The 23,972-nt window shown below is 44.4% G+C and overlaps 1 protein-coding gene and 1 pseudogene across 9 annotated transcripts in view; one reads left to right on the forward strand and one right to left on the reverse strand.

Moving 5' to 3' along the window:
• The window catches only part of Arhgef33 (Rho guanine nucleotide exchange factor 33), an 87,343-nt gene that overhangs the window by 16,818 nt on the left and 46,553 nt on the right, over positions 1 to 23,972 (forward strand). For 8 of the 9 annotated variants that reach the window (XM_041630947.1, XM_041630948.1, XM_041630951.1 and 5 more), the window contains 2 exons: positions 15,844 to 15,953; positions 17,648 to 17,697. In XM_041630947.1, coding sequence (XP_041486881.1) covers positions 15,929 to 15,953; positions 17,648 to 17,697 — 75 coding nt within the window. In that variant the 5' untranslated portion in view covers positions 15,844 to 15,928. Of the gene's footprint in view, positions 1 to 12,820; positions 12,913 to 15,843; positions 15,954 to 17,647; positions 17,698 to 23,972 lie in introns of those variants that run through there. The other variant, XM_041630946.1, reaches the window with a different exon arrangement.
• On the reverse strand, positions 13,450 to 14,951 carry LOC121432830 (annotated as a pseudogene).

Below are 23,972 nucleotides of genomic sequence, written 5' to 3' on the forward strand. Positions count from 1 at the left end.
ATCACGGACCCAAGAAATGGTGGAGGACCTGGGATTTTAATCCAGATCTTCTATACTGAAACCTCAGCTTCCCCTCCTTCATGGAGACTGAAGCAAGGACATTAGATTCTGTAATTGATATATTTGTAGAAGAAATTGGCACTCTGCAGTCTTTTTTTTTTTTATCTATCAAAACAGGATCTTAGGGTTTGGTGAAGTCATTTGAACCTTTTTTTTAAATTTGCATTTATCTCTCTGAGATGAGTTCATTCATTCATTACCAATTTATTCACAGTCTGCACTACATCCTGACTGAAATGGCGCAGAGTGTAGAGTTAACCAAGTGTTGAAGCCCTCCTGAGGTAGAGCTGGGGGGCCAGGGTGATCAGCGAGAAATTGGTACTTAACATCCTTAACATCCACCTTTGATAGTAAAGGCCATAGGGGATGATTAGTAATCATCAGAGCTACTTCAAATCAAGTGACTTTTTTTTTTTTTTTTGGTGAAGCTTGGGTAGGAAATCAAGTGACTTTTAAGCAGAAACCATAGGTCTTCTTTTAATCTTTAATACGGAATAGTTTGGGAACACTCTAACGTCGTCGAGACAGAGGAAACAGGTGAAGTGGGGTTTGAACTCCTCATCTTTCCTCATCCTGTGTGCTCCTGAATTAGCAAAGAACAAGCTCCTCTATGTTCCTACAAATCCAAATACTTTTTTTTTTTTTTTGATATTTCAAGACAGGATTTCTCTGTGCTGCACTGACTGTTGAACTCTCTTTGCAGACCAGGCTGCCCTCATACCCATAGAGATCTGTCTGTCTGCCTCTGCCTCCGGAGTGCCGGGATTAAAGGCGGCCCACTACCACTGCTCAGCTAAATCCAAATACTCTTTACCACTGCAATGATTTTCCAGATGTGTCGCACCTATGTGTTTTATTTACTTTTTCTTTTTCTTTTTTTAATTCAGAAGCTCAGGGAAAGGTTGCAGAGGTCCGTGCTGTCTGCTGCCCCCCACAGGGCAGATCTTGGGGGTCTGTCCATCGCTAAGAGCATGTTTATGAGTAGGAATCACCCCACACTTAATAGGTTTAGAAGAAGCAGGTGTGGTCGCCCATACCTGTAATCCCAGGACAGGTTGGTGTGGAAAGGAAGGGCAAGAGTCAAGGTTCCCCGGAGAGTTCAAGGCTAGCCTGATCTCCAGGAGACCATGCCTGAAAAAATAGCATGAAAAGCTAGGAAACCGAATTCACAAGATCTTAGCAAGTAGGAATCTTTTTCATGTGAATGTCACATCCAAGTTAACAGATAATCCATCTCTACATAGCAGGCTGGGGAAAACCCTAAGCCAGGCAGGAAGGATTGAAGGATAAAGGGCTAGCTTTCAAAGGGCAGAGCAATTTGGTTTTGTGTGTTTAGTTTACCATGCAATTTTTGGCTCATTCACTGCTTAGAATACACTTTATTTTGGAGAGCAGGAATGGCCCAGAAGCATGGATCCCCAAGCAGATAACCAGTAGATGCTAGGGGATCAGAGACAAATTTTCTGTTAAGAAGAAAGATGTGAGCAAGCTCTGTGGGGTTTCTAGAGTGCATCCCAAAGAGGCTGAAGGAAAATAAAGACTGAAATAAAACCCTGGAAGTTTCTGCATAGACTCAAGAGCTAAGTCATTGCGCGTCACCCTGCTTTGTGACTCTAGCTCTGGAATCTTTGAGGCCAGACAGAATATTAAATCGTTTGTTCTACTCTTCAAATCTAGCCAATTCTTTTTCCTTTAGTTTCCACACCCATGATTGTTGATTACCAGGTTTTTAGACACTGGGTCACTGAATTAATTGTTAGCAATTAATTAAATTGGAGAGATTGAGTGATAAATACTGGTGACAGTGTTCGGGCAGATTCATTGTCAATGCACTTTTATTGAGCTGCTAGTCTGTGTGAGAGCTTAGAATGGGTGCTGTGGGAAGTATGGGGAGTGAAAACAGCCTCTTTATTCAAGAAGTTTATGAGAAACTTAGAAAATGGAATCGTTACATCAGACAATGGCAGAAAATCATGCTCTTCATTACAGTTGAGTCCTACACTGCTTCAAAAAAAGGAAGGATTGGATCCCCTTGGACTGTAGGAGAAAGTTCTAGAGTTCTGAATGTGGCTTTGGGGGAGACAATACAGACATTAGAACTGGAGAAGGGTGAAGAGGAGAGATGAGTAGTAGGGAAAGGGGGAGAGAAAGTCAGAATGCGGGGGATGAACAGACGGAGGAGGCCACGGGTCTCGTCCTCACTAGAACTGAGATTCTAGGTCAGGGCTGTCTCAGTTACTGTTCTATTGCTGTGAAGAGATACCATGACTGAGGCAGCTTATGAAGGAAGCCCTTAATTTGAGGCTCATGGTTCCGGAGGATAGGTAAGTCCATGACCGTCATGGCAGGGAACATGGCAGCAGGCAGGCAAGTGTGGTGATTAGGTAGTAACAGAGCGTGCTTGTTGAGACTACAGCCTTGAGGAAGAGGGAGAGCCAACTGGAATGGTGTGGGCTTTGGAAAACTCAAGGTCCACTTACTCAAACAGGGCCATGTCTCCTAAACCTTTCCAAATAGTTCCAACAGCTGGGGACGAAACATTCAAACATGAGCCTATGGGGGACATTCTCGTTCAAACCACCACAGGGGCATTGTGTGGGACCTTGAAGTTTTTGTTTTATAAGAAAGAAGAGACAATAGTGAAATTTTTAAGCAAGAGTAAGGGATGATCAAAAGATATTTACACAATGCCAATGGCAGTAAAGTGAGTGACAGGCCATTAGGATGCTCCAATAGAAGCTGGACAGAGCCATTAGGATGCTCCAACAGAAGATGGACAGATATATTAGGATGCACCAATAGAAGATGGACAGATCCATTAGGATGCTCCAATAGAAGCTGGATAGATCCATTAGGATGCTTCAATAGAAGCTAGACAGGGCCATTAGGATGATCCAATAGAAGCTGGACAGATCCATTAGGATGCTCCAACAGGTACTTGGGGCCAGGGCAGTCAGGGCTGAATCCAAGAGGGATCAATAAATGGGAATCGAGAATTAAAAAAAAAAATCACAAAGGAAGAGTTACAAAGATTTATAACTGGTGGATTATAAGCTGAGAGGAAGATCGTCTCAAGGCACCGAGCCTGGGTTCAGTGGCAGGGTTGGTGTCAGAGATGGAAAATCCGAAGGTGAATAGGCTAAAGATGATCGGTCTAGTGCCAAGATGTAGAATGTGAGGTGATGACAGAACAGTGAAAACATTCATCGCAAAGAAATCTAATATACCTAGGCTATTCAGTTACCTGCGTGCTAAAAACAAAACAAAACAAAACAAAACAGCAACAACTAAAACCAAAACAAAACAAGAAGAGCAAGAGAAGAACTGAGGGCTGCTTAGCATAGCCAGCTTGGTACAGTGCCAGCGAGCGGCGGAAGAGCGGTTGGAGGGACGGGCTGGGAAGGGAATCGGTGGCGATATCATAGACCACCATGCCACTGAGCAATGCTTGAGATGGCTGCCAAAGGAGGCTCACCTCAGGGTTTCAGAGTCCCAGGGGCTGTTAGCATCTCCTCATGCTACCTCACGCTACAGATGTAGGCAGAAGGACCAGGAAAAAGGCACCTGGCCTCTCACTGTGCCTCCTGACTCTGACTGAGGCACACTGACTGACTGTGCCTCCGGGAGTCAGAAGTCAAGGTGCTACTTCAATCTAGGGCTCTCCCCATCCTTGCCACTGGGAGTCGGGCACCCATACAACCTCTGTCATTCTACTTTGTGAGATAAGGTCTCCCTGTGTAGCCCTGACTGACTCACCAGGAACTTACTGTGTAGTTCAGGCTGGCCTCAAACTTGCAGCAACCTCTGCCTGTTGAGTGTTGGGTTTACCAGTGTGCAGCCCACGTCTGTCCCTTTGTGGAACATTTCCACCTGGTTTTATGGAAGGAGCCTGATGAAAATGCTCAGAGCTCCAGTTATCCAAAAGACAATGGAAGACTTCTCAAAAGCAGAATACAGGAAGCATGAAAGGCAGGAAGTGACGTGGGCAGCCCTGATGGATTATGTGCTTTCAGACAAAGGATCTCTTCCAGTGATGTTAAGAACAGGATGAATGAGTACAATCTATGGAGGGAGTGATTTCCCTGAAGCCTGTGTGGGCAGCCCTAAGAACACATTCCAAGTGAGGGTGTTCTGAAATTTTCAGCAGTCTTTGAAAAGTTATGAAGAATAGGATTTCGACCCAGCTATCTGAGAGACAAGAAATGTGTAATCCAGTGTGGGGAGGAGGGCGGAGCACTTTACCTTTAGAATCAAGGTCTCGCTATGTTGCCCAGGCTGGCCTTGAATTCCTGGGCTTAGGTAATCCAACAGACGTGTGCCACTGTGCCTAGCTATCTTACTGTTTTATTAATTTATCTGTATTCCAAATAAGGAACCTTTCTAATGATTCTAATGCTTCAGTTCCTCATGTTGCAGTGACTCCCAACCATAAAATTGTTTTCGTTGCTACTTCATAACTGTAATTTTGCTAGTTATGAATCATAATGTTGTAATGTTAGAATATCTGTGTTTTCTTTTTTCTTTTTTTTCTTTTTGAGACAGAGTTTCTCTGTGTAGCTCTGACTGTCCTGGAACTCGCTCTGTAGATCAGGCTGGCCTTGAACTCACAGAGATCTGCCTGTCTCTGCCTCCCAAGTGCTGGGATTAAAGGCATTGAACCACCACTGCCTGGCCAATATCTGTGTTTTCTGATGGTCTTAGGCAACCCCTGTGGAAGGGTTATTAGACTCCCAAAGAGGTATTGCTCGACCCACAGGTTGAGAACCGCAGGCCTAAGCTAATAAATAGGACATTTTTTTTCATATTTAAGTTTGTGCTGCTGGGTTCTAACAATAAGTTAGAGGATGGATCCTTGACTTAGAGAGGAGAGATAACAGTTAAAAACTGCCAAGGCTGGCATTAAATCCTGTGTTTGATGCCCAGCACTACATAAAAAGAGAGGTGGTAGATTATGCCTGTTAATCCCCAAATTTAGAAATCTGGAGGCAGAAGGATTGGGGGTTCAGGTTGTCCTCAACTGCACGGGAGAGCTTGGGCTACTGGGGACCTTATTTCAAAAAAACAAAACACACGAAAATCTGCAAGACACACTTCCTCGAGGCCATGAGGCATAACTGCCCTTGGAAGGTGAATGGGACTTGCGTCGGCAGAGGCTAGGTGTTTCAGAACTGAGATCCTCAGCGTGGCCTGCATGGGGCTCGTAGCTGATGATCTTGAAGGAGGAGGTTGTAGTGTTAGTGACTAGAGAGTATCACTGACCCCTTGGGGTACACTGACTGTGACCCTTGTTTCCAAAGTCATAGATTTCCAAGACTTTGTTTATGATTTCCACCTTCTGGAGTCTGCTCACTGGGCAGCGGTGGGAAAATACGATCATACTGAAGACCGGATTTTACTCTCTTCTTCCTAGCAATCCTAAAAGGGCCAGAGGCAGATCTGAATTGGATGTCATTTTATCTGAATGATGACAAACATTCTCCGGGGAGAGGCGGCAGTAACCTGGTTTTCCCTCTCATCCAAAATAGGCCTTGGTGACCGATGATCTATTTTATGAAGTGCACTGGCTTGGCCACCTCATTTGGGACCTGTGAGCCCTGCAGCTTCTCTGCTTCAGCAGACAGCGTATTCCCCAGGATTGTGCCTTTCTCCTGATTGATCCCCACCCTCTGGAGGGAACTTTGACTGGAGGCCAGGGCTCTCCCTGTGCTATCTCCAGGGGACCTCAGCTGCCCTCTTTATCCACAGGCAGCCTTACGAGCATGCAGCGAATGCCATTTTCTCTTCTGTCTACATTGATGTTTGTGGTGTAGGCCTTTAGTTCCAGCACTCAGGGGTGGGGCAGAGTCAGTAGCTGGACTTCTGTAAGTTCAAGGCCAGCCTGGTCTCCTGCTGAGGTCCAGGACAGCCAGGGCTACACAGAGAAACCTTGTCTTGAAAAAAAAAAAGTCATGATGACACATTCAAGTCTAGCAATAAATAACAAGAAGCAGAGGAACCCTGGAAGTAGAATGTCCGATAAGTTATGGTATCAACCACAAGGCTTAGACAGGTCCTTTAACTCAGTCACTTCAAGGCAGGCATTGGCTGTGGGGGAGAGCAGGCGCCATGCTTTTCTTGCTGCCTGCTTTTGACACACACCAGTTCAACCAAAGCACTCAGTTCCAACTAAACAAAATATTAACGCATCGATGGAGGACTGGAGGATCAGTGATATTCCACTTCCTGATGTAAAGAATGTTCCACGTGTTTTGGAGTTAAAGAGTTGTCTGCTCCATTCACTTGGCCCCGGCTCTCGCTGATTCCGGACACCCCCGGGCTGCGGGCAATGGCGGCATCATAGATGGTTTGAATGTGGGTGTGTTTAGGAGTCCTGCCGCCTCTGGTCTCTTCAAGCCTGCTGCTGGACACAGGCTTTCTGTTAGGGGAACTTCCCTCTGCTGGATAGAATAAAATCGTTTCGTTTTTCTTACCAATTATCCACTAATTTCTCTACCCCCCTTTTTTTATTGGGAAACAAACTCAGGATCTATACTTGACTACTGAGTGACTCCCGACTTCTGATTTTTCATTTGAATCGAGTTGGTGGTAAATGCTGTGTTTCTTTCTCATGGTCTACTGGGTAAGAATTCAGACCACTTTTCCAGACCTTAGTTAGGGAGTGTGATGCCGGAGCTGGGCATGGAGAATGGGCACTCGCCTGATTCTTCAGTTTCTTACAGCCCAAGGAGGCAGCCAGCGTTCATGCTCCGGACTCTGCAGCAGGGCCAACTTAAAAAAAAATTTTTTTTTATAACACCCATAGTTAAGATCAAATCGGAAGCTGGCTTGAAGACACAAGCGTTTTCAAGATGAGGGTGCTATTTTGCCTTCATGGTGGCAGGATCCTATTTGAATTAATATTTTACTTAGACTCACATCGTAGCCCAAGCTGGCCTGGAACTCACTATCCAAAGTTGACTTTGAACTCCTGATGCTCCTGCCTCCACTTTCCAGAGGCTAGGATTGTAAGCATGGCCTACCACACCTGGCTTGAATTCCTTTAGTTGATTCCTTTTGCAGCTTGAAATCATTGTATAATTGGTGATAATTCATTTTTGGAAGTAGGCATAAAAAATCTACATTATTATGCTAGGTAGTGGAGGCACACTCCCTTAGTCCCAGTACTTGGGAGGTAGAGTCAGGCAGATCTCTGTGAGTTCGAGGCCAGCCTGGTCTGCAGAGTGAGTTCCAGGACAGCCAGGGCTACAAAGAGACACCCTGTCATAAAAAAACCAAAGTTAAAACAAAAAAGGGCTACATTCTCTTTGAGATACCCTCATTTAAAAACTTTTATTTAATTTTTAAAATTTTCATATGTATGAGTGTGTTGTCTGCATGTGTGACTGTGTAACATGTTTGTACCTGATGCCCACAGAAACCAGAAAAGGGTGTCATATCTCCCGGAATTGGAGTTACCGATGTTTGTGAGGCACCGTGTGGGAGCTGGGAATTGAACCCCAGTCCTCTGAAAGAGCAGCCAGCACAAACCCATCTCTCCAGCCCTCACGATTCCATTGTTTTAAACACTGTGCACCTACATACGTGTCTGCTCTCCTTATGTGACTTCCAGGGGTCACACTACACACCTTTTGTTTTATTATGTTGACTACTGAATTATGTGAGCAGATTTATAGATATATTATAGAGCAAATTATATCTATTACAGTATTATATTTTTATTTATGGTATTTTATTTAGAATATGTGAGAATTTGTATATTTTTAGAGTAAATTTAATATCAGAACCCTAACATGTGCTTTAATGATTTATATATTATTTGCAATAGATTAAATAACACAGTCATTGTTATTTCTAAAATTTTCCTGAGGTATAGTTTGGACTCACATCTTATCTGAGAGAATAGGTAACTGACTGTCCCTCCCCTCCCCTCTTCTCAGGGTCTTACTTGTTGCCTGAGCTGACCTTGAACTCAAAAATCCCGTGTCTCAGCCTCCAGAGAGTTGAGATTGTGGGCACCTGATCTTAAACGTGGCTTGACCCTCTTTTTCAATCCCTCCCACAGACAGTTGTTCTGCTTGACTTTTCTTCAGCTTTTAAAAAAACCAGTTCATGAATGTTCAGCAAACAGCCCATTTCGCTCAGCTCTTAGCAATGTGTTAGCGGTGTCAGGTGTAGTGGTGTGCTCTCATGAGCAAAAATCAGTATCTACAGAGTCCACAAAGGAATCAATGCTTTCTGTTAAGTTTATTTGTTGTGCAGTGCTAAGGTTATACATATTTTATTGTACAGTGCTAAGGTTTTATATATATATATATATTTATTGTATAGTACTAGGGTTATATATATATTATTATGCAGTGCTAGGGTTGTATATACTTATTGTGCAGTGCTAGGGTTTTATATATATTAATGGTAGCCTGGGTAGTCCCTGTATTCCTGTGCTTCAAAGTGCTGTGACATGGAGCACTTAAACACATAGAAGACTAGAAAGCTAGCCACCATGCTTGGCTGGCGCTACTTCCTGTGCAGTTAGGGCAAGCATCCAAGGCTCCTAGGTGTGTCTCAGTCTGTGTAAAATGAGTGGGTACACACTGTGCCCACCGGTGATCAAGTGCAGTGTCCCTGACTCCACTTTGAAAACCTGCGATGCACACACAGGGCGGTTATTGTCATCAAGCGATGTTGCTTTTAGATGATACAGGAAAGAAAACCCCAATCACAGCGCTCTCCACAATTTTTCAGGCAGTTGTCGGACATCACAAAGGTTACATAGATTTTTCCTTCTGAGCGTGTTGGCAGGCTGTGTCCCGATGAGTTACTTTAGTTTCAGGGGAAGTATTTCCTTGGGACCCTTCCCCCAACACCAAATTCTCATTCTATTAAATTAGAAATATGCACCAAAGACCCATTCAATAAAGGACACTGAAATGGAAATTAACTGAGGTCTGCTTTCAATTAATTTCAATTCCCTGAAGTGCCCAAATTTCCATTTTGGTCCCAGCAGTAATTGGAAAGTAATAAGCAAGCCTGAGTTTTTGAAACCTTCCGTGTATGTGGGGGAGAAGGGTGTGCGTTCTAGGTCACTCTGAGGGAGGGCCAGGAGAGCCTCTGGTCTCCAGCCCCCTGTTAGTTTTACTATGCAATTTTTCAGTTAATTTCAGTTAATTAGTTCGCACGTTTCTGTTGCTCTGTATTTACAATCTCAGAACCTTTGCTTTGGAACAGCAGAAACAGATTGAAAAGAAAATTTTTTCACGAAGTTACCATGTCTGAATCAAACAAACACAGAGATGGGGGTGGGAGATATGGGGGTGGGGACCCAGAACCCCAGAGCTTCTGCTCAGCCCTCACAGAACTCAGGAAAGTCTGGCAGATATGGAGCTCAGCTGACAGAGTGCCGTGTTTGCAGAAAAGACCTGACTTCGGTGTTCCGCATTACGTAAACCGGACATGGTGGAGCAGAACCATAACCCCAGCACTTAAGAGGCTGGGGGATCAGAAGTTCAAGGGCACTCCAGCTACACACGAGTTTGAGGTCATCCTAGAGAGATCAGTTATTAGGGATGCTTGTTGCACAGCCACAAGAGCCCGAGTTCAGAGCCTAGCACTCATGTAATAGCTGGATGCAGTTTTTCAAGCCTGTAACCCAGTATTGTGTGAGGTGGAGACAGATCTCTGGGGCTTGGTGGCTGCCAGCCTAGTGTGAAAATGGGAGCTCCAGGTTCAAGGACAGTGACAGAGGAGGAGAACGACGATGACATCTAATGATTTCCTTCTGATTCTGTTTTGACATTCATACACTCATACATAGACATGTGCATCCATACACAGACATGTATGTAATACACAGACACACAGAGACACAGACATACAGAGAGAGACACAGATAGGAACAGATAGGGACAGGTAGGGACAGAGAGACTCGGACAGAGACCAATCCTGGAGATTTAAAAGATTGCAAGGTGTAAATCATTGCTTTATATAGAGACCAGCATGGTCAAGGGACCAACAGACGCTTCCTTTCTAAAGCCTGAGGTCTGGGGAGACCTAGATGTGTGTTTTAAAGGCTAGCACTAAAATTGTGGAGATGCAATGAAAAGAAGTTAAAGGGGGGTGTCCGAGCCATGTAGGCTGGCGAGAGGCATTTGTTTATTTCAGACAGTGGTTCAAAGGCTATCAAAGACAAAGTAAAGAATTCCAGGAGACTGGGGACATAGCTCAGAGCTAGAGCACTTGCCTCAGCCTGAACCTACATTGACTTCAATCCCTAACATCACATTAATTAACTAATCAATTAATTAATTCCTGGGCTCAGAGAGTAAGGGATTCTCAGTACAGAATGGGCAGCTTATTACAAGAAAGATCTGTAACTTGCTGTATAGACCAGGCTGGCCCTGAACTCGTAGAGATCTGCTTGTCCCTGCCTCCTGAGTGCTGGGATTAAAGAATGTGTCACCACATCCAACTTGGATAAGAGTTGGTAAAAGAACATTCCAATCTTCTCAATCTGATATAATCCAATGAAAACTTCTTCTTCTTCTTCTTCTTCTTCTTCTTCTTCTTCTTCTTCTTCTTCTTCTTCTTCTTCTCCTCCTCCTCCTCCTCCTCCTCCTCCTCCTCCTCCTCCTTCTTTTCAAGAGAAGGTTTCTCTGTAGCTTTCGAGACTGTCCTGGAACTCAGTTGGTAGACCTGAGCTCTAGCTCTAAGTCACAGAGATTCATTTGTCTCTTCCTCCTGAGTGCTGGGATTAAAGGTGTGCACCACCACTGCCCACCTTCTTCTTCTTCTTCTTCTTCTTCTTCTTCTTCTTCTTCTTCCTCTTCTTCTTCTTCTTCTTCCTCTTCCTCTTCTTCTTCTTCTTCTCCTCCTCCTCCTCCTCCTCCTTTTTTTTCTTCTCCTTTTTTTCTTCCTCCTCTTCTTCTTTTTTTTTTTTTTTTTTTTTTTTAAATATTTATTTATTTATTATGTATACAGTATTGTCAGTATTCTGTTTGCATGTGTGCCTGCAGGCCAGAAGAGGGCACTAGATCTCCTTACGGATGGTTGTGAGCCACCATGTGGTTGCTGGGAATTGAACTCAGAACGTTTGGAAGAGCAGTCAGTGCTCTTAACCTCTGAGCCATCTCTCCAGCCCCCCTCTTCTTCTTTTTTATGTCATGAGTAAAATGTTTTTGGACTTCACTTTATATGGTAAAAAGAAAGACCAAGAGAAGCAAGTCATAAAAAGGAATAATAGTTAGTTTATCTCACCAAGTAATTTTTAAAGATTTCTTTTTATTATTTTAGTTATGCATAGCTGTTATAGGTATGTGAGGGGGGAGGTGTACATGTACAGGTGGATGCTGGTGCCAGCAGAGGCCAGAGGCACCAAATTCCTGGGACTGGAATCACATATGATTGTGAGTCACCTGATGTGGGTGCTGGGCACTGACAGGCCTTCTGGAAGGGCAACCAGTGCTCTTAACCTCTGAGCCATTTCTCCAGCCTCTCACCAAATATTTTTTAACATACTAAAGACGATCTACAACCTGTCATTTGGTAACAGGGATAGATGGATAGATAGATAGATAGATAGATAGATAGATAGATAGATAGATAGACAGACAGACAGATACTGTTATGCCCAAGTTACTAGTCTCCAAAAGAATTCACGAAGTCCCGTTTCTGAAGCAAATTACAGAGGGTCTATATACAGACTTAAGTTTGGGTCACCCCTTTCAGCACCCCAGCACAGTGAGTGAGAAAAGTGTTGGGGTGAGCCCTGGGAGGGGAGAACTCTTAAAGAAGAAACACCGTAATCAGGGGAGTTCATGTCCTGTCATCTCGGAATTGGTTAAGGAGGGCATAGGGTAAGGTAGTTTCTTTTCAGTTTTTGGGTGCGAAGACCCTAACAAAGAGCCATTAATAACCGACAAGGTATCTTGAAGGACAGGATGCCTCCTAGGAACATCTGGACCTTGTTAAATTTTATGGCCCCACTCCCTAGCTCCTCAATTGGCTATTTTCAGGGTATCTGTTCAATTCTGCTACCACAGCACATTTCTGGAGCTGAGATTGACTCCCTGCTCATTATATGGCTTAGCATGAAGCCACTTCCTTAAAATGGAGTTTGTAAAGTCAGGTCCTCACAATACATAACACATACACATACATATATAAAAGAAAGAGACCACAATTTCATTTCTTTCGGTGTATATGGAAATTTAATATGTTACAAAAATTGAAATTCCAGTTCCATGAAGGGACAACATGGCTCCTAAGCTTAATCTGTGTTAGGTCTAAGCTGACATCTGGAAGACAAGGAAGTGGTATGGTCGCCTGCCCTACACATAAAGCCAAACTCCAGGTGGTCCAATCAATTTCAAAAATAGAAAAATTCTGAGGGGAAAATATAATCTTGGGTTCTTCAGAGAGCTTTAAAATGAATTCAAGAAACTAGCAGCAATTAAGAAAAAAAAGAGCCGTGGTCTCTAATTTTAAAAAGTGTTTCAATAGCAAGAGTGATCATAAAGTCAAAATAAAGACAATAAATGGAGCTGAAGAGATGACTCATTCCGGACAGCTCACAACTGCCTACGGTTTCAACTCCAGGGGCTCTGACACCCTCCTTTGGCCTCCACAGACACACGTGTGTCTCACATTCACACAGACAGACACAATTCACAAATCCACCAGCATGTAATCTTTGTGTCTTGAGGCTTTTCTTGGGGTGCTGTGTGAAGTGGAAAACAAAGGAAACCAAGGGAATGCCTAACACTGCAGGAGTGATCAACGTAATTCATGCAAATCATGGACTAGCAAGCAGCCAATAAGGATACTTTCTTAGACTCTGTGACCCACTGAGTGAGAAAGGTAAGTACAGGGTGTGTGTGTGTGTAAAGTGAGTCCTCAGCAGCCGCTTCATCTCTCTCTCTCTCTCTTTCTCTCTCTCTCTTTCTCTCTCTCTCTCTCTCTCTCTCTCTCTCTCTCTCTCTCACACACACACACACACAGACACACACACACACACACACACACACACACACACACACACACGTGGACGTGATCTCATGAGAACAGAGAAAGGCCCAGAAGAATAGCAGAGATGGGTGTCAGTAGGGGCTAGGGAGGAAATGAGCAGAATAAAACTAGGGCATAAATAATAGCCATCCAATACTGAAATTAGATAAAATGCTACGTTACAAGGGAAGAGGAAACAGTAAAGGTTGTCAGACAATGTAAGCAAAAATGATGACGGTTGTTCAAGCAGAAGCCTTGTACGTGTTCCCTCTGTGCTTTCCAAGTGTGTTTCTAACCAAAGCACTGAGTTTTTATTAGGGGTTTCATTAAGGTTAAACCTCTGGGAATGAGGAGTCAGAGTTAGAGGGCACAAAGCCCCATGAAGCCTCCTCAGATGCCATAGTAAATCATCGGGTCAGGTGTTTTGGTAGGATTGCCACTTGCTCCAGGTACAGATTATTATGAAGATACTGCTTTGGCCCCATATGCTGGTAGGAGGGGAAAATCTCCCCTACCCAGAACATGGAAATCCTGAAGGCCACAAAGCTGAAGGGCTGTTTGAAACATATGACATCCCATGAAACAGGTGTAGGGGACGTGTCCACACGATTCCTGATTAACATGGCTAGGTTCCAGTGCCTCTGTCCACCCCCACCCCCCGTTCGACCTCAGGTCTAAGTGGTTCGGTTTGTACCATGCAAACCATCCCTCTCTTGCTATGAGCAGTCAAGGAGCTTAGGGTAGACACCACACCCCATGTCATCATCCAGGTACAGCTTGTAGTCTTCTGCACGCATATTATACTTCTTGGCAGCTAGGACCTGTTCTTATGGGGTCCTAGGATACCGCTCTGGCAGTCTGCTCTTGGTCAAGTAAAAGACTGTCTCTGTCCTCAGTTGCACCAGGCCACAGGTTACCCTCTGCAGTCACCAGATTTTCAGGGCTGCAGCCCCAGCCACGGCCAACTTTACCCGTTTCACCTTCCCCACCTTCAAGTTGTTTTTGTTTGTTTGTTGGGTTTTGTGTATATGTATACTTACTTTTGCTTTTATAATTAACTAGTGAAAACGAGATTTCTAACTTCTACTGATTAGACACCTTTTTTTTTTATGTCTTCAGATCAGTGGGCACACAGATGTGCATCTGTGAGCTTTCTGACTCCAGAGCTCTGAAATACACACATTTTCCTTCCACTTAGGACATGGAGTTTTGTTTGCCTGTTTCCAGATAGTTACAGGTCAGAAAACTAAATCCTCAGGAGTAGATTACCCATAACAATTTAGCTTTACATATTTCAAGATTTTCCCCTCCCCCGAAGAGCAACAGAGTTACGCCTAACAATAATTTAAAAACTTTGTGGAGGCAATAAAGTTGAAGCTTGGTCAGTAGAATGCTTGCCTAGCATGCATGAAGCCCTGGGTTCAATCTCCAGCACCAACCAACAAACAAATAAATAAAACAAACCAAAAAACCTCAGACAAACCTAGCTAAGCTGGCACATTACTGGAATTTAGCATCCAGAAGGTAGAGGGTAGAGAGAGGACCAGAACTTCAAGGTCACCTTAGCTCCACAGTGTTAAGGCCAGTCTGAAGTTCTTGTCTATGAAGGAAAAAAAAAGAAAGAAAGAAAGCGTTGTTATGCTCTGTGTCATATGTCCCATCTAGCCTGAGATGTTGGAGACTAGGCGAACCTGGCACCTTCAGTCTTTGTCATGGAAAGCTCAGGAGGTAGAGGGATTCACCAAAGACAACAAAGGGTTAAAATACTGAAGGGGAACCGCAGAATGACTAAGTGAGGCCCAAGGGGTATCTTCTCCACTCATTTGAGTTAGGTTGCTTTCTGAACTTGCAGCTTTATGCCCAGTGTCACAACCGCCTGCTTTGTTATGCATCTCCGGGGTGCTAAGGAAGCCACCAAATGCTGAAAATGTGACTAGAAACAGGCTTTCTTGCTTAGCTTCTCCTTCTTAATGTCATTTCCCTAAGCAGCAACTTGCTAAGAAAGTTAGTAGGTCTTAATTAATTAGTTGGATCTGAAGGAGAATATAGCAGATTAAAAACTACTGTATTGTCAGGTGGTAGTGGCACACACCTTTAATCCTAGCACTCGGGAGGAGGAGGCAGACAGATCTCTAAGTTCAAAGTCAACCTGGTCTACATAGCAAGTTCCAGGACAGTCAGGGTTACACAGAGTACTGGGGTTAAAGGCATGTACCACCACACCCAGTTAAGTTTATATTTTTTTAAAAATAATTTATTTTGGGGGCTGGAGAGATGGCTCAGAGGTTAAGAACACTGCCTGATGTTCCAGAGGTCCTGAGTTCAATTCCCAGCAACCACATGGTGGCTCACAACCATCTGTAATGAGATCTGGTGACCTCTTCTGGCCTGCAAGTGTACATGCAAGCAGAACACTGTATATGTAATAAATAAATATATATTTAAAAAAATAATTTATTTTTATTTTATGTGCATTGGTGTTTTGCCTGCATGTATGTCTGTGTGAGGATGTCGGATTCCCTGAAACTGGAGTTACAGACAGTTACGAGCTGCCATGTGAGTGCTGGGAATTGAACCTGGGTCCTCTGGAAGAGCAGCTAGTGCTCTTAACTGCTGAGTCATCTCTCCAGCCCCTAACTTTAAGGTAGAGATGTACTGAATTTAGTAATTTGTTCTCCTGAAATTGCTTAGCTTTAAGCTGTGTATGGTATTACAAGCTAACCCATGAAGCTAGTCTAGGATCTTCATCAGTACTACCGGATTCCTTTATTCTTTGATTGGCAGGTGCAGGGAAGGGGCGGTGGCCTGATCCAGGACGATGACGGTGCAGTGCTGAAGAGTGCGCTGGAGGAGAGAAGCAGCGGACACCATGGAAAAAACCAAAACAAAGCAAGGTCAGATCTCCATCTTGCTTTGGAGCTCGGGAGTCAGGAAATGCAGGAGTTGACCTGTCTGGCCACTGTTTCCAAATATCATTTTCCCATCCTCACCTTGGAGACCTTGAAAAACACAGACTTGCTGGAATGCAGAAAATGCCAAGGATGTAACACGTGGCTTGAGTCCTTCTCTTTCCCCCTCAGTGTTGACTTCAGGACTGCCTCAGACATGTTGACTAAATAAGGTGCATGTCTCTAATAGCCACCCAGCACCTGCTAGGCTCTCCTAGGAGAACAAGAGAATTCCCCTTTCCTGTTTAAGAGCAGAAGCAACATCCGGAAGTCACTCCGTTATCGTTCCCAACGGAGAAAACAGCCACAAAGAGCAGTCAAGCGACAGCTACGAAGTGAGGTCCTGGTCCACGTGTCTCAGTCTTGGCTCTTGCCCTTTGTTTGGACAGAGTATGAAATGGGCTAAATTGTCCCTATTCAAGTTTGCATCAGGACGTTTGGTAACCCCAAACCATTGGAATTTTAAAGGGACATCCTCTACCAAGTGCAAACTCTAGGCTGAGTGATACCTTAGTTAGGACTTCACCACACGGAGGCTGGCTCCGCTAAGGAGGGCTTTTGTACCAGTGTGTCTAAGGAAAACAATACACACGTGCATGCGCCAAAGGCTCGCAGGCAGGAGTTTTGGGAGAGTTGTTTGCTTCCTGCAATGTGACCTTTGTGCGATGTGACCCTCCATGTAGCAGCAAAATGGTTGAGCAAGTGCCCATAATTCCATTTCCCAATTGATGGTGGCAGGGAAGTCACAGCAGGGAGTGCCTGAGAGAACGGGTCACATCACAGCCACACAGAAGAGCAGAGAACAACACAGTAATGCTTGCCCTCAAAACCTGTCCTTTCTTTAAAAAAAAAAATGTTTTTAAAAACGTGTATGATGCTCTGCCTGCATGTATGTATGTGCACCACATGTATACTTGGTGCCTGCAGAGGTCAGGAGAGAACGTCATATCCCCCAGGACACATGGCTGTGAGCTATCATGTGGGTACTGGGAACCAAACCTGTGTTCTCTGTAAGGTCTGCAAGGGCTTTTAATGCCCGAGCCAACCCTCCAGCCTCTTGCTCTCTCCTCTGTATACAGTCCAGGATTTCCACTCTGCTCAGGGAATGGTCCCGCCGCAAATTAACACGAGTCTTTCCGCAGGAATTAACCTAACCAAGACAATCCCTCAAGGACATTTTTGGAGGCCAGCCCTAATCTAGACAGTCCCTCACAAGTGTGCCCAGGGGTTTGCCTCCTAGGTGAGGAATTGACAATTACTATCAAGCATAACCCTGGCAAAGAGCAGATGTCAGCTCAGATAAACTTCAGTCAGCCCTAAAGATATCAGGGAGACACCCCCCAAGGCATCCCCTTCTAACCAATTAATGACTGCCAATCTCTGAGTTCCCTTTTGTGTCAAGAAAAGTTTTTTTTTTCTACTATGATAATTTTGTCAGGTAGGAATCGTTTGGCCATCAGGGTATAAATATGACTATCACTGGCATCACTAGTTTATTTTTTGATGCAGAATCTTCTGGTTCTTGTCATCCAGGCACAGTTAGAGGACCCTCGAATGTGTGTGTTCCCTCCCTGTGTCCAGAGACAGTAGGAAGGCACAGCGCGAGTTGTGTCGTTGAACAAAGCTCTTTCTTCCTGCAGGAGAGAATGAACACATGCCGGTGAACAACCCTTCCACCCAGATTTACCAGGTAACGACAAACGCCTTCCTGTGAATGTTGTCATTCCAATAGTGGTGACTGCCCTTCACACACAGCGAGTCTTAACACTTAGGTGTGTCCACGTGTATCCTGACACTTGTTCTCTTAGCAAGGCCAAGGTACAGGTAGGGCAGAGGCCACTCACATTGTACCTTTGAGAGAACTGGTTGATGGAGGAAAAGTTATTCTGTTTGTAAAATACAGCAGCTGGGGGCTGGAGAGATGGCTCAGTGGTTAAGAATACTGGCTGCTCTTATAGAGGTTTTGAGTTCAATTCCCAGCAACCACATGGTGGCTCAAAACCATTCATGATGAGATCTGGTGCCTCTTCTGGCCGGGCATACACGCAGGCAGAACACTGTATACATAATAAATAAATAAATAAATAAATCTTACACCAACAAAAACCACAGCACCCGTACCCCACCTCAGCTCTGCTTCTCGCCTATGCCCCTGTCGCTGTGGTCATCATACCAGGCAATGGCATTGTCATCAGAGAGAACACAGGAAGAGTGATCTTTTGTTTTAGCCAGGTGTGGTGGCACACACCATAAGCCCTAACACTGGGAACTGTAAGACATGAGTTTAACTCAAAGCTAGCCTAGATTACATGATGAGACCTTGTGTGATGTTTGGGATCAAAGCTAGCCTAGATTACATGATGAGACCTTGTGTGATGTTTGGGATCAAAGCTAGCCTAGATTACATGATGAGACCTTGTGTGATGTTTGGGAGAACCGAGAATTAAGAGTTAGGAGCATGACATTTGTTCAAGTCTGATGACAGGGAAAAAAAATTAAGTTCATTTTTAGCTATGGCAACAATTAGATTCTTTACAAAGACAATCACAGCAAGCATTCTAGCAGGTTGCCCCAATTCTGCAAAATAGAATTTATTTGGCTTCTATCTTCCAACCAGAAATTGAATTAAAGTTCTGTCCTTAGCAATCATGGATTTTTACACTGCCGTAGTTTGTCTTGTAAAGGCAGTTTGAGCTTTGTGCTTCTCTCTAGACTTAACACTGTAATCTGGAATACACGAGAAAGAACTGACAAGAGTTTAGCAACCCTTGGGGGGGGGAATAGGCTCTTTTTTTAAACATTTGTTTATTTACTTATTAGTGTATGTCTATGTGTGCATGTGTGTGGCTAGTGTATGTCTATGTGTGCACGTGTGTAGCATATGCGTGGCTAGTGTATGTCTATGTGTGCACGTGTGTGGCTAGTGTATGTCTATGTGTGCACGTGTGTAGCATATGCGTGGCTAGTGTATGTCTATGTGTGCACGTGTGTAGCATATGTGTGGCTAGTGTATGTCTCTGTGTGCATGTGTGTAGCATATGTGTGGCTAGTGTATGTCTATGTGTGCATGTGTGTGGCTAGTGTATGTCTATGCGTGCATGTGTGTGGCTAGTGTATGTCTATGTGTGCACGTGTGTGGCTAGTGTATGTCTATGTGTGCACGTGTGTAGCATATGCGTGGCTAGTGTATGTCTATGTGTGCACGTGTGTAGCATATGTGTGGCTAGTGTATGTCTCTGTGTGCATGTGTGTAGCATATGTGTGGCTAGTGTATGTCTATGTGTGCATGTGTGTGGCTAGTGTATGTCTATGCGTGCATGTGTGTGGCTAGTGTATGTCTATGTGTGCATGTGTGTAGCATGTGTGTGGCTAGTGTATGTCTATGTGTGCATGTGTGTGGCTAGTGTATGTCTATGTGTGCATGTGTGTAGCATATGTGTGGCTAGTGTATGTCTCTGTGTAGCATATGTGTGGCTAGTGTATGTCTATGTGCGTGTAGCATATGTGTGGCTAGTATATGTCTCTGTGTGCATGTGTGTAGCATATGTGAGGCTAGTGTATGTCTCTGTGTGCATGTGTGTAGCATATGTGTGGCTAGTGTATGTCTATGTGCGTGTAGCATATGTGTGGCTAGTGTATGTCTCTGTGTGCATGTGTGTAGCATATGTGTGGCTAGTGTATGTCTATGTGTGTGTAGCATGTGTGTGGCAGTCAGTTCTCCTTCTACCATGTGGGTCTCTGGGATAGAACTCAAGTTGGGTTTCAGAGGCAAATGCCTCTACCTACTGAGCCATCCCACCAGTTCCTTAAGTTGGATTTTTAGGCCCTTTTAAGCAGGAAGACAGGAGTGCAGGGGAGCAGATAGTTCAGGGGAAGTATTACTTAGATTAGGGAGTTTAAATGCTGGTGAGGTCAATGCAATAGCTAGCTCCCAGGAGCATCCTGCAAGAGTTCGTTGCTCTGGAGTGAACTAGAGTGAGCAGGAGAGTAAAGCGTTGTTAGCTGTCTTCCTCTTGGATCAGCAATGGGAGGGCGTGGAAGAAACAGCCTCCTTTCGATTTCTTATTTGGCGAATAGTTATGTGCAAAATCTGCTGATTAGCCTGATGGGAAATTAAACAGATGAAATAGACTTCCTTGTTTGTTTGTTTTAAATGTTCACGACCTTGAAAATACCTTGACGGTTGGCTCCTACGGGGCAGGCTTTTGAAAAGGCTCAGCAGGGTTGTTAACTAAAAGACTTGCCCAAAGTACCCAAGGACAAACCAATCCCTGGATGATGGACTCTTAAGAAAGACGACTACTTCCGACAGGGTGGCCAGCCTGAACGGAGTCTGGGCGGGGGGGGGGGGGGGGGGGGGGAGGTCTCCAGGACGCTGAGGTGATGCTCAGTGGTCCAGGGCCTCTAGATGCTTTCCATCCTCACCTGTGTTCTCCTCTGGCCTGCCTACGGCCTTTGCACGAGTATACATGCCTCTTTAGAGTTAGGTACAATCTGAAATCTATTCTAGATATGTGGGTCACTCCCTTGATGTGGGCTAAATTTAGCTGCAGAGGGAATGGCCTCATTATCTCGGTGTCACAAGTGCAAGTGCATCTGTTCACACTGGAGTGCTTGGAGCCTGGAAAGAGCGTTTGTTCTGCACGGTCTCTGATGGGCCTTGGTGACCTCATCTTTGTTTTAAAAGAACACTTCCCAAGTCTGTTAATTCCAAGCAACTTTTAACCAAAAGGAGGAGGGGCCAAGAAAGAGGACAGCGGGCAAGGAGGGTGGGTAACTACAACATAATACGAGCTGCATTTAGAGGGGACAATAGAACTGAAGGAAAATGTGAAGTTTCAATAATTTTCTCCATTTTTCGTAGATTCCATCCCTTGCAGATGTTATTATATTAAGTTGATTTTTTTTAAAAAAGATTTTAAGCCAGACAGTTGTGGTGCAGGCAGATCTGTGAGTTCGAGGCCAGCCTGATCTACTGTGTTCCAGGACAGCCAGGGCTACACAGAGAAACCCTGTCTCCAAAAACAAGAAAAGAAGAGAAAAAAGAAAAAAGAAAGAAAAGAAAAGAAAGAAAGGAAAGAAAAAGGAAGAAGAAAAAGAAAGAAAAAAAATTCCAGGTCAGGATATGGTGGCACAAGCCTTTAAGCCTCCAAGACAGAGGCAGGCAGATCGCTGTAAGTTCAAGGCCAGCTTGTTAAGCAGAGCGAGTTACAGGCTAGCCAGGGTTGCATGGTGAGATCCTGTCTCAAAGTCTTCACTCCTGTCTCCTAAGCCAGAGTGTGAAGTGTAAAGCAAGGACTTTATGTGCGTTGCTCTCGGTACTCTCAGCATAAACCACAGCGCTTGGCATGTGATACATAGTCTGTAAATAGTAGCTGGACAGGTGAGTGGTGGCCTGGAAGATGTTCATACTGCTTTAAGATGAAGGGTCTGGTGCAGTCGTTCAGTCTGGTGGGAGACAGTGTTGGGAAAAAGAGAGGTCTTCACTGTTTGTTCTAACCAAGAGAGACTCCAAAGTGTTTCTAAAAATGCTAAGTATGAAAAAAGTCAAGCTGGATATGGCAGATAGTGGCACCGACTTTTAAACGCCTTAGAAAAGCACTTAGAAAGCTGGGGAAGGCAAAGGCTGAAAGACCAAGTTCAAGGTCAGCCTGGGTCACATGAGGCCTTGTCTCAAAAGAACTGACAATCTAGGAAGGAGTGCAGGCCACAGACCTGAGGTTCTGTCTCAAAACCAAAACAAACCAAAACACACAGGAGAAGCAAGAGATGAGGAGCAGAAAAGAAAATCTCTGTAATATGATCTTGGCCTACAATTATCTTCATTAATCTGCTAAAACACTGACAGAAATACGGATGTTAAGGGCATGTTGAAGTAATGAGAGCTAGGTTCATTCTCATTTTTTTAAAAAAAGGTTTTATTTATTAATTATGTATACAGCTTTCTGTCTGCATATATCCCTGCACACCAGAAGAGGGCACCAGATCTCATTACAGATGGTTGTGAGCCACCATGTGATGTGGTTGCTGGGAATTGAACTCAGGACCTCAGGAAGAGCAGTCCGTGCTCTTAGCCTCTGAGCCAGCTCTCCAGCCCCTCATTCTCATTTTTAAAAATTGCCCATTTTCCTCTGGAACGGAAATGTCAGTGGCAGAGGGACAGAGACACACAGCTTTGACCATCTCCCTCAGACACCTAAAAAGTTCTTTTCAGAAGCTTCTTCAGGCAAAACTGGATCCTGGGTCACAGGTTGGAAAAGAATTTCAGGAAAAGCCAGTGTGAAGTGGAGCTGGAGTTTAGTGGAAGAGACCAGAATACAGATTTTGAGGTCAAGGCTAAGGGAGAAGTGCTCGGGAAGAAAGCACGACTGTCGGGCACCAGCCTCCATGAAGATACCACTTGCCAGGGCAGGGGTGTGGGGTCAGAAATGTAAGTAAAGAGCGTGAAGACATGAAAATAATAAAACAGAAAATAGAGAATAGTACCGGGAGAGAGTTCCAGTGAATACTGAAATCCCCCTCGTTTAATTTTCAATTGCTTAAAATACCCCTGACCCCAAAAGGTAGAAGTAAGATAAAAAAAAAAACTGCATTAGCATGATACAAGAAAATGAACAGACCAATTGAAGATTGTGGGTTACATTGTTTTACAGAGACAGGGTTTCTCTATAGCTTTGGAGCCTGTCCTGGAACTAGTTCTTGTACACCAGGCTGGCCTCGAACTCACAGAGATCCACCTGCCTCTGCCTCCCGAGTGCCTGGATTAAAGGTGTGCACCACCCACCGCCAGGCTTAGTTTGTATTTTAAACACAGCATCTTTTTCTTTTCTTTTTCAAGACAAGAGTTTTTCTGTGTAGCCCTAGTTTTCCTGGAACTCACTTTATAGACGAGGCTGGCCTTGAACTCAAGAGATCTGCCTACCTCTGCATACTGGGATTAAAGATGTGAGCCACAATGGCTGGCTAAGAACAGCATCTTTGAAGATCAATAAAGAGACCTAAAACTGGAAGATGGAGGTTGACAGAAAAATGAAACAAAACAAACAGGTTTCTTTGGCAACTGGTTAAAGGCAAAGTCAAAACAATTACCTTGGCCTCTTTGACATCATGCCATACCCCAAAAACATTTGGGGTTTTGCTCATATTCATCAGGGATTTTAGGAATTTTGCATGACTGGCAGAAGTTCCCCAAATCTTGGCATTTATGAGTTCACAAAGTACCTAAGACACAGCAAAACCCTTGAGTCTGCTTCACAGTAGCTCCTGACCTTGGTTGGGGAGAAATGGGAAGGCTTTGTAAAACACATGTTGGAATTCCTGAAAATTTAGTTTGAGGCCCAAGATGTTTGATGGAAAAAAGGAAGACATCTACTAGAACCATCTTATGAAGAATTAAGGAACCGAGAAAGGAAGGAAGGAAGGAAAATGAGAAATGGAAATCAAGAGCATGAAGTAGGAAGGATTCGGATTTTTTTCCCCCACATCTAAGCCTGAGATGTTCTCTGTGGAACCCAAGGCTTTGAAGTTCATGTCTCCCCTGAACCCGCCTCCAGCAGGAGCTTGCCTCCAGCAGCAGGATGGAGGGATCGCAACTTCCCTAGATCAGCCTCATGAAAATAATCAACAAGATGAGGGGCATGTTCAGTTCACTGGAGAACAAGGTAGCCTCGGTTCTAATCTGTGGTGGACCATGGGCTGTCAGATCAGAGAGCTAAAGAGAGCGCCATGTTAAGATGGCGTCTTCCAAGTTGTCTTATTCACAAGACCCAGCTGGTATGCAAGGGCAGTCTGCCTGAGCTGAGGATGACTTGAAGAGCCCAGGCATCTCGCTTGTGACTGTTCATCTCAGGCCGTGTCTGTGCTCACATGGCTTCCCCTCCCCGGATAGTCTGGGTTGAGAAGATGTTTATACTCAGTAAGGCTACTTCACTGGAGCCCGCGGGGAGAAAAAGTGCTCAGAGTCCA

This window comes from Microtus oregoni, unplaced genomic scaffold (assembly GCF_018167655.1).
Source record: "Microtus oregoni isolate MIOR12 unplaced genomic scaffold, Mior012 000036F_ref0000092, whole genome shotgun sequence".
NCBI classification, from domain to species: domain Eukaryota; kingdom Metazoa; phylum Chordata; class Mammalia; order Rodentia; family Cricetidae; genus Microtus; species Microtus oregoni.